Source organism: Chrysochloris asiatica, unplaced genomic scaffold (genome assembly GCF_000296735.1).
Source record: "Chrysochloris asiatica unplaced genomic scaffold, ChrAsi1.0 scaffold00004, whole genome shotgun sequence".
Taxonomy (NCBI): Eukaryota; Metazoa; Chordata; class Mammalia; order Afrosoricida; family Chrysochloridae; genus Chrysochloris; species Chrysochloris asiatica.
Window position 1 is genome coordinate 43157566 of NW_006408522.1, and position 11278 is coordinate 43168843.

The following is an 11278-nucleotide window of genomic DNA, read 5'->3' on the forward strand; positions in this document are numbered from 1 at the left end:
CGACCTTGAGGTTAGCAGCCCGATTCATAACCACTATGCTACCAGAGCTCCATGGTGGTAAGTGATAAGCATCATAAGAATAAGTTTAGAAGTCGTCCTAGCCCAGATAATCCCAAAGTGTCTCATGAATGAAGTGTGCATTAGCTATTACGTCTGTGGAATAATATTCTTTGATTATTCAAAAAATAATTTTCATGCTAGGGTGAAATTATAGTGTAATGGGAAACTTTTAGTATTTTTGCTTGTTAATATGGGACTTACTAAATTAGGAAATAGTGACAAGAATAAGAGAAAGAAAATTTCAAAGCACAGTAATTCTCCCTTTTGCCTAGAGACTTGAGGTACGATCACCTAGGAGTCATAATGTTGTTAAGTGCCATTGAGTTGTTTCTGATGCATAGTGACCCTCTGTTGGGTTTCTGGGGAACGGCTGGTGAGTTTGAACCACCAACCTTGCGGTTCAAATCCAGGTTGTGGTCCAGTGCTTATCCTACAGTGCCACACCAGGACTCCACTATCATAGTACTTGAGACCTGCAAAATAAATCTTTTTCATCCTCTTCATTTAGCAGACAAGTATACCAAACTCAGATCTGAGCCCTTACATGAGAGAGACTTAGAATACAGTTAAAGAGAGGAGTGGTAGGGAAAGTTAATGAAAACTTTCTAGTGTCATGCTGCAGGATACTTTTCTGGACCCCAAGGTCAGTTTGAACTGCAAGGTCGGTAGTTCAAACACACCAGCCATTCCTCGGAAATCCTATACAGGGTCCCTTTGGGTTGGAACTAACTTGATGGCACTTATCAGAAGCAACAGCAGTGCCAAAATGGGGGTCTTGGGATGGCGGTATAGAACAAGCAATGGTCCGCTAATTGTAAGGCTGATGGTTCAAACCCACCAGCTGCTTCTAAGAAATCCTGTACAGAATCTCTATGAGTTGGAACCAACTCCACAGCACTTAATAAGAACAAGTGCTGAAATGAGCGATTCAGTTCAATCCAACTCAGTAATCACATACTAAGGCCAATAATATCGTGAATAAAACTCTGTAAGCTGTTTTCCTGGTCCTTAGGAGTGGTTTATGAACAGGAGAGACAGGCAGGCAAATCAGCAATATGTGGTAAGTTATACCATTTGGGTGTGCACCTTGAGAGCATAGAGGAAACCCTGTCTTTCATTCTTAACCTTACTCATTATCAGTTAGCCCACAATTGGATTCTGATGTCAAGTTTGTTCTTGGCATCACTATTGTTGTGTTGTTAAGTGTCATCGAGTCAGTTCTCACTCATAGTGACCCTGTATAGGGCTTACAAGGAGCAGCTGATGGGTTTGAACCACCAACCTTGTAGTTAGCAGTCTAGTGCTTACCCTACAGCGCCACGCTAGGGCTCCATCTCTAGAATAATAAAAATTAAGGATAATATATTTAATTTTTTAAATACAAAGAAAATAGTCCAGCAAATGAAATAAAGTCCCAAGTGATACAAAATAGTTATTAGAAGGAAGATAGGTAAAGCACTGATTTCATTCTTACTACTAAATGCCACACTACTATGTTCTGTATTCAACCAACATCTAATGAGTGCCAGACAATGTGTTTTGTACAGATACGAAGGGCGGGTTAGCAGGTGCAGGCAGACAAAGATAAACAAACTTTTTCCCTGTCTAAGGAGAAAGGCACATAAGCAGATAATTATAACCTAGTTATGAGAGAGCTATAAACCCACATAAAGGAAGTAACCAACACTAAGTATGTCATGGGAGGATCTTGGGCTGTCTGTAAAGATAAGAAGGCTTCCTGAGGTCTCAGTGCTAAAGTGCTTAAATGCTACTAGAAAAGTCAGCAGTTTGAACCCACCAGCCACTTTGCAGAAGGAAATTGTGGCAGTCAGCTTCCATAAAGATTGTTGTTGTTGTTAAGTGCCGTCGAGTCGGTTCCAACCCATAGCAACCCTGTATAAGGTTTCCGAGGAAGGACTGGTGAGCTTGAACCACCCACCTTGTAGTTCAAATGGCTTTGCAGTCTGGCGCATTAACCCACAGCGCCACACCAGGACTCCTTGGAAACACTATAAAGCACTTCTACTGTCATATAGGATCTCTGTGAGTCAGAATCAACTCAGTAGCAACAGGTTTGGTTTTTTTGTGGTTTGTGGGGTTTTGTTGTTGTTGTTATTTTAATGATGATAAGCATGAGCCCATGGGGACTATGGAGTCATGGGATGGTGCTGTAGGATAAGCACTAGGCTGCTCACCACAAGGTAAGCAGCTCACACCCACTAGCCTCTACTCTGAAACCCTATACAGGGTTGCTATGAGTTGCAACTGACTCCACGGCACTTAACAGCAAGAATGTGGGGTCTGTATGTACAGATGTGATGAATACAATTGATCAAGAGAGGTAAATATTGCCTCAGCCCCCAACCTGATAAAGTTGTCTTTTTACTGGAGATGTAGGAATAGAGATCATGATGGGTCTTTTGTTTCTTTTGACATGAAGGTGAGGGCCTTACCTGACAATTCAGTTGTGTCAGGTAGGAGAGGCAAGGACCTGATTCAACAGCTCTTTTGAAGTTATAAGTTGTTGTTGTTATTATGTGCTGTGGAGTCGGTTCCGACTCTTAGTAACCCCGTACAGGGTTTCCGAGGCTGTAAATCTTTACAAGAGCAGAAAGCCTCATCTTTTCCTGCAGAATTTTTGATAGTTTCAAACTGCTGACTGTGAGATTAGCAGCCTGATTCATAACCACTACACTACCAGAACTCCTTGAAGTTAGTAAGTAGGGTGAGCTTAATGAAGCACTGAACGAGGATGGAAGGACAGCTCTTAGCTGTGGAGATGTCTCAAGTGTATGAGAGTTGATGAGCTAACTCATTACTGGCATTAACTCATTACTGGCATAAGGGAAAGATAAAAGGGCAGACATATGGAAAGCGTTTTCACTTGTTACAATTGTTTTTGATTATCTGGATTGACCTAAGGATAGTTCAATGGATTTCAGTGACGGGGAGATTCAGGAAGCAAACGGAGACCAGTGACCATTGAAAGTTGTTTCAGGGGATACTTTTAGAAAGAGAACATAAGAGCTGTAATAGCACTGAACCAATAAACAACATTCTTATCAATGGAGAAAAGATGGAAGTTGTCAAGGACTTCATTCTTCTTGGATCAACACTCATGGAAGCAGCAGTCAAGAAATCAAATGACATATTGCATTAGGCAAATCTACTGCACAAAACCTTTTAAAAGTGTTGAAGAGCAAAGATGTCAGCTTGAAGACTAAGGTGCACCTGACCCAAGCCATGGTATTTTCAATAACCTCATATGCATGCGAAAGTTGGACAGTGAATAAGGAAGTTCGTAGAATTGATATATTTGAGTTATGGTGTTGGAGGAGAATATTGAAAGTATCATGGACTGCTAAAAGAACCAACAGATCTGTGTTGGAAGAAGTGCAGCCAGAGTGCTCCTTGGAGGCCAAGATGGCCAAACTTCATCTCTCACACTTCGGGCATATTGTCAGGAGGGACCAGTCACTGGAGAAGGATAGCATATTTGGTAAAGTGGAGGTGGCGCTGTGGGTTAATGCACCAGACTGAAAAGCCGTTTGAACTGCATGGTCCGCAGTTCAAGCTCACCAGGTGCTTCTCGGAAACCCTACACTGGGTTACTATGGGTTGGAATCAACTCGATGGCACTTAACAACAACAACAAGGTGGAAGGTCAGAGAAAAAGAGGAAGACCCCAGCGAGATAAATTGGCAAAGTGGCAGCATCAGCGGGCTGAAGCGTGGCAACAATTGTGAGGTTGGCCCAGGACCAGGCAGTGTTTCATTCTGTTGTGCATAGGGTCACTATGAGTCGGTAACGACTTGATGGCACCTAACAACAACAAATATACTAGCATTATTCTGAGACTATAAACTATTCCATTTATATCCAGCCTCTCACAGTTGACTCTGGCTTTGCATTAGGGAATGAAATGAAGATAGTCAAAGATGATGGCTTTCACAGAATCAATCCTTAAAGATTACATTCTTCTTCACGTAGTGCTCACAACGCTGTGTATTTTCTCTGCATAACAATCTCAATGCAGAGTGCACTTATGTCATCAGTTAAGTGACCTGTTTACTGTCAAACTTTGGTTTCTAGTGGCAATAATTGTCTTGAGCAAGGAGGGTTTGCAAAGCTTTCTATTGAGGTAATATTGGTTAGGGTTAACCATGATTTAGGTGCACTCCATTGTCAAGGATATGGAATTCAGGCTGCTTGTTGTTGTTGTTAGGTGCCATTGAGTTAGTTCCAACTCATACCGACACAAAACACTGCCCAGTCCTGCACAAAGCTCACAATCATTGCTACATTTGAGCCCTTTGCTGTAGCTATTGTGCCAGTCCATCTCATTGGGGGTCTTCCACTTTTTCTCCACCCCCTCCTGTTTACCAAACATGCTATCCTTCTTCAAGGACTGGTCCCTCCTGACAATATGTCTGAAGTACGAGAGATGAAGTCTGGTTATCCTGGCTTCCAAGGAGCATTCTGGCTATACTTCTTCCAACACAGATTGATTTGTTCTTTTGGCAGTTCGTGGTACTTTTAACACCATAACTCAAATGCCATCAATTCTGCTATAATCTTCCTTACTTATTGTCCAACTTTCACATGCATATGAGGTTATTAAAAATACCATGGCTTGAGTCAGATGCACCTTAGTCCTCAAACTGACATCTTTGCTCTTAAACACTTTAAAGAGGTCTTGTCAGCAAATTTGCCTAATTCAATGCCTTGTTTGATTTCTTGACTGCTGCTTCCATGAGTGTTGATGGTTGATCTTAGAAAAATGAAATACTGAAAACGATAGTCTCTGATCTTCATCAGTAAGTATTTTAACTCTTTTTGCTTCCAGCAAACAAATTTATATCATCTGCATACCACAGGTTGTTAATGAGTCTTCCTCCAATCCTGATGCCACGATTTTCTTCATATAATCCAGTTTCTAAGATTATGTGCTCAGCATATAGATTAAATAAATATGATGAAAGAGTTAAATCCTGCCACACATCATTCCTAATATTAAACCATTCAGTTTTCCCTTGTTCTTTCCTCTTGTTCTATTACAGGTTCCCGATGAACACAAATTAAGTGTCCTGGAATACTTATTCTTCACAATGTTATCCATAGTTTGTCATGATCCACATGATCAAAAGTCTTTGTGTAGTCAAAAAATCACAGGTAAACATCTTTCTGATATTCTTTGCTTTCAGACAAGATCCATCTGACATCAGCAATGATGTCTCTAATTACACGTCCTTGTCTGAATCTGGCTTGAACTTCTGACAATTCTCTCTAAGTGTATATTTGCAGCCGTTTTCGGATTATCTTTAGCAAAATTTTACTTGTATGAGATATTAATGATATTGTCTGATGACTTTCACATTCCATTGGGTCATCTCTCTTTGGAATGGGCAAAAATATGGATTGCTTCATCAATTTATGTAAGAAATTGGTCTACCAAATTTCTTACATAAATGAGTGAGTGTGATGTGCTTCATCAGTTTGTTTAAAGATTTCAATTTGTATTCCATCAAGTCCCAGAGCCTTGTTCTTTGCCAATGCCTTCAATGCACCTTGGACTTCTTCCTTCGGTATCATTGGCTCTTGATCGTATGCTACCTCTTGAAATGGTTAAACACCGACCATTTCTTTTTGGTACAATGACTCTGTATATTCCTTCCATCTTCTTTTAATGCTTTCTATATCACTCAATATTTTGCCCCAAGAATCCTTCAGTATTTCAAGTTGAGGCTTGAATTTTTTTCTTCAGTTCCCTCAGCTTGAAAAATCCTGAGCATGTGCTTCCTTTTTTGTTTTCTAACTCCAGGTCTTTGAATATTTTGTTATAATATTTGGCTTTGTCTTCTCAAGCTGCTCCTTGGAAATTTTTATTTAGCTCCTGTACCTCCTAATTTCTTGAATTTGATTTAGCATCTCTATATGGGAGAGCAAGATTCAGAGTCTCTTCTGATGCCCACTTTAGTCTTTTCCTACTTTCTTGTCTTCTCAATGACCTTTTGCTTTCTACCTATATGATGTTCTTGATGTCATCACACAACTCTTCTGGTCTTTGGCCTTTAATGTCCAATGATCAAATCTGTTCTTCAGATGATCTCTAAATTTAGGTAAAATATGTTCAAGGTCATATTTTGGCCCTTGTGGACTTGTTTTAATTTTCTTCAGCTTCAGCCTGAACTTACATATGAGCAATTGGTGGTCTGTTCTACCTTCTGCCTCTGGCCTTGTTTTGGCTAATGATACGGAGTTTTTCCACCGTCTGTTTACACAGATATAATCTATTTGATTTTTGTGTATTCCATCTGGTGAGGTCCATGTGTATAGGCATCTTTTCTGTTGTTAAGAAAAGGTATTTGTAATTAAGAAGTCTTGCAAAATTCTATCATGTGCTCTCCAGCATTGTTTCTATCACCAAGGCCATGTTTTCCAACTACTGATCCTTCCTTTTTTGTTTCCAACTTTTGCATTGCAATCACCAATAATTAACAATACATCTTGATTGCATGTTGGATCAACTTCAGACTAAAGAAGTTGATATAATTATTCAATTTTATTATCACTGGCTTTAGTGGTTGGTGCGTAAATTCATTAACTGGTCTACCTTGTAGTTAAATGGATATTTTCCTATCTCAGACAGTGATATACTTTAAGGCAGATCTTGATATGCTTTTTTTTAATGATGAATGTGATGCCATTCCTCTTCAATTTGTCATTTCCAGTGTAGTAAACCATGTAATTGTCAAATTCAAAATGGCCAATTTCAGCTCACTAATGACTAGGATATTGATGTTTATATGTTTGTTTCCATTTTTGACAATTTTCAGTTTTCCTAGATTCATACTTCATACATTCCATGTTCCAATTACTAACCGATGTTTATAGCTGTTCTTCATTTTGAGTTGTGCCCTATTAGCAAATGAAGATCCTGAAGGCTTTACTCCATTCACCTCATCTCAGTCACCTCTACTTTGACTAGGCAACTCTTCCTCAGTTTCATTTTGAGTCCCTTCCAACCTGAGGGGCTCATCTTCTGGCACTATATCTGGCAATATTCTGGTGTTCTTCATCATGTTTCAATAGTCAATATTTTGGTGCTATCTTGTGCTTAATTATGGTTAATTAAGGATGACGATCAGTTTCCAAGGTGGTGTCAAGAACAGAGAAATTGAAATTTGATGTAAGAGTGAAATCTTAAACAGGATTTAAGGCTTGATTCTAGTTGCTAAATCAAGACAGGAACAGAGCTGGTAAGTCTAAAGGAAATGGAGAAATAAGGACTGACTAATAAACAAAGAGCGGCTCAAGCCAGAGGGGCAGTAAGAGGGCTGCCTTCTCTCTTCCTCTTCCTCCTCCTCATTATACCTTGATGCACTTTAGCCACCTTACAGTAGCTGAAATGTAACCTGTGAAGTCAGGTTATATCCTTCCATGAGGATTCTCTTTAATGATCCTGTTTATATTATGTCATAATTACTTTCCATTTAATTTCATAGAAGCCATTCTTAATGGTATTTTCCCTAAGGATTAAGATACACATTTGATACTATTAATTGATACTGTTTTTATCAAACTTCTTTTTTCTCTATCTTAAATGTTCCAAAGAAAAAGGAATTGATTTTGCAATTGAAAAATTTACATTTTAGAACAAAGTTCTTTGAAATCTCCTCTATCATCACTAATTAACTTTGCGTTATAAACTCAATTTAAATTTTCTTGCAATATTTGTAAAAATGTTTTTTTGTTGCATTACTACTGTTAAAATTCTCACAATTTTAAAATATAAACAATGCAGCTAATTCCCAAAGTATTAAAGAGATATGAGGGACTTCTATTTTTAAATCTTCAGTTGAACTGCAAAACCTTATTCCTTTCTTAATAAACAACAATAAAAAAATAATTAGTTATTAGAACTTCACACATAATATTAGTTATTCATGTGTGCTTTACAGGATATCTTTGGTAAAAGTTGAGTTAATTTACATGTATCCATATGGTGCCAGCAAGCAGTTCATACCATTTTACCTGAATGTGGTAATTACTATGTCAGACAATCAATTTTAATAGCAATGATATTGCAGTGTGAAGAGTTCATCTAGAGCTTAAAACCATCACCAGTTCTGCTTTTGTGAGGGATAATTGAGATTTTGTATGAAACACTGAGTGAATTACTTCTTGAAAATGAAAAGAATAATGCCGATAAAACACTATTGTTTAATGTTTATCCCATACCAAGCAACTTTGTGAAAATGAAATTGAATAGAAGTTTAGATCTCAAACTTGGTAGAAGAGCTTTGAATGAACCTGAAAGCTGAACTATGTGTTCTTATCAAGAGAAAAGGCTGCATTACTTTTTCTTGACAATTTTGTGTTCCCAATCGTTATTTCAATTCAGTGTTTGATTGTTAAAAATAGTTATTAATCACTCTATTTTTATTGGAAATAAATACAAATTGAGGATTGTTGGTCTCTACTTAGTTGGTAGCAGGGATGATTTGCCAGTTTTATATATCCGATAAATGTATTATACAACTTTTTGTATTTCAGGGATTCATCTGAAGTTATCATGCATTCAGCTGATGCATTTGCACCTGTAGCATATCTACGCTTTTTAGAAATGCACTTGGAGGACAAGGCAAGTAAATTCACAGTTATTTCAATAGGAAATTCACAGTTATTTCAATAGAAAATGGAGAGATGTGCACTAACTCTCTGTGTTTAAAATTCTGCAATACCCTATCAAAGGGTTTTTTTTTAAAGTACTTTTTATTAGGAATTTATTTTCAGATCTTTATTCAGTAAATATAAATTTTACAGATTTTGTATAGTTTCAAGAACTCTGCATGATACAAAAGACTGTACAGCACTGAAGCTGTTTCAGTTCAGTTGGCAACGGGCATCAAACCGTGAGAACACAGAACAGTGTATAGACAAATGTGAAATCATCTAGTGAGCTAAGGCTAAGACTTATTGTGCATAGGCATTACAAGAGTGGTTTGAAGATGAATTGGATCTTCATTGTGCAAACTTTAAGGTAGAAGGAAAAGATGAAAGAAAAGCTTTTCACAAATATATACAGGGGAAAGGGAAGGCAATAAAATATTTTAATGAAAAGGAAAAAAAAGTACATGTATCTATATTTGGAAAATGAGGAATAAACATACAAATATTTATTTTAGATACAATGATTTTCAAGGTACAGAAGAATACTGATTTAAAGATGTCTGGAATGGGTAAAGATGTAGATTAAATTAGATAAAATCCTTGACAAATTTATGTTATATTGATCTCCATAGACATGTTAGCTGAAATTATGTGGGAAAATTTGTGTGGTGACAGAAAAGATGATTGCAATAAACCCTCTGCATCTTTTGTATTGTATCATCACATCTCTAGGCACCCCCATAGTTATATGATAGGTAATATGAGTAATAAGGAGGATTTATGAAGCAGCAAATGAAAATGCCAGTGAACTCCAGATCAGAGGAGTTCCAGAAGTAAAGACACTTACTGGTGTCAATTCTCTGTAATAATTAGGACGGTCAGGATTGAAAAGAAGTCACTGAAATGGGTTAGAAAATGGTGATTGGTAGCTTTTTATTCAAAAGTTGGTAACCCTTAAGAGAATGAAACTGAAATTAACCCCTTATTTCTTGGTTTTACTATTTTTGTTGCCATGTACACACAGAGAAAATCAGAATCACCGAATTCTTATTTAGCTGCTTCTGCCATCATATATGTGCTCAGTTCTACTTAGATAGCTCACTATTCACCTTGCTTTGTAGTTCATTGATCTTCCCAGTCCATCTGCCTTATAGCAGATGTTACTTCCTGAAGGTGAGGTATTGATTGGTATTGAATAAATAAATATGAGTATATTTTCCTTTTTTCTTTTAGGTGCTCCCAGTGCCTGACAACAACAGAACAGCTAATTTTGTACATAACTCTTGAAAAGCATTTTGCACGTGGTTAACTAAGTTACCATTTTATTTGAAAACCATCCATTCCATTTTTGCAATGACTTTGACCAGATTTTTCTTACTATGGTTTTTTGTTGTCATTGTTACTATTATTTACAAGTATATATTGTCATCAGAAGTTGTTAATAGAACTGTTGATTAATTGGGAATTGGGAATGCCTTCTTCACTAGTAGAAGGATGCCAACATCCTCATGATTTGCTCTCTCTGTTGTTAATACATACTCTTCATCGATGAGATATATGCATTGTGATGTGCAAGGATAATTAAACAAAGTATTACTACAAAATCATAGTAAATTTATTAAACAAAAAAAATATCAAAATGTGAAGCTACTGTTTCTTGACCTCTCCTCCATCTAGGCCTATATACTACTGAAGGCAGTGTTTCCAGCTCTGTAAACCTTTCCTGAGAAATTCTGTACCCATGGATTTATAATACATTAAAATAGCAGGCTCCGCAGCCTCAAGGAACTCAAATCGTGTTCTTTTTAAATGGTCTTTGGGTTTTGGAAACAAAAAGAAGTCTGAAGGGGCAAGATCAGAATTGTACAGTGAATGGGGTAAGATTTCCTACAAAATTCTGCCCACAAAGAATGTGCCAGGCACATTGTTGTAAATGGAAAAAATCTTTAGCAAAACTTTCCTGGCCTTTTTCTCACCAATGTAGCTTTCAGTTTTCTTAAAATCTCTTCATAATAAACTTCTGTGATCATCTTGTGTCCTTAAAGGAAATCTGTCAAAATTACCCCTTTGGGATCCCAGAAAATAGTCACCCTAATGTTTTGTGCTGACTTTTCTGCCTTGAATTTAACTGACCCAGAAAATCCCTTCAGAAGCCACTGTTTTGATTGGAACATTCTTTTTTTTTTTTTTCTTAAATGTTTTATTGTGAATTATGTGATAGTTTACATGGGTAGTTTTACATTCATTCTATCATATATCGTCTCATTGCCATGGTTACAATCCCCTCCATGCAATCCTTCCCCCGTACCCCCTAGGTCTTCTGCACACAGTTGCTCTCCCTCTCTGGATCTAAAGTCTCCAGCTGCTCCATCTCTCCAAGTAACAATTATTCACTGTTGTATCACAAGAGACCCGTCTGCATTTCATTGCATCAGCCCCGGCTAGTCAAATTGAATACTACTCACTGGAGATTCTACCTTCCTCCAGGCCCTCTGGATCTAGGTTCCCTCTTGAAAGCTTGTAAGCCAGTCACTTCTTGCCTTTG

General features: G+C 37.5%; 1 protein-coding gene across 1 annotated transcript in view; it reads left to right on the plus strand.

Moving 5' to 3' along the window:
* DPH6 (diphthamine biosynthesis 6) overlaps positions 1–10020 on the plus strand; it is a 232605-nt gene extending 222585 nt beyond the window's left edge. The window contains exons 8-9 of the mRNA XM_006831798.1: positions 8617–8704; positions 9967–10020. Of these exons, the coding sequence (XP_006831861.1) occupies positions 8617–8704; positions 9967–10020 (142 nt within the window). The remainder of the gene's footprint in view (positions 1–8616; positions 8705–9966) is intronic.
* Positions 10021–11278: the final 1258 nt, after the last annotated feature.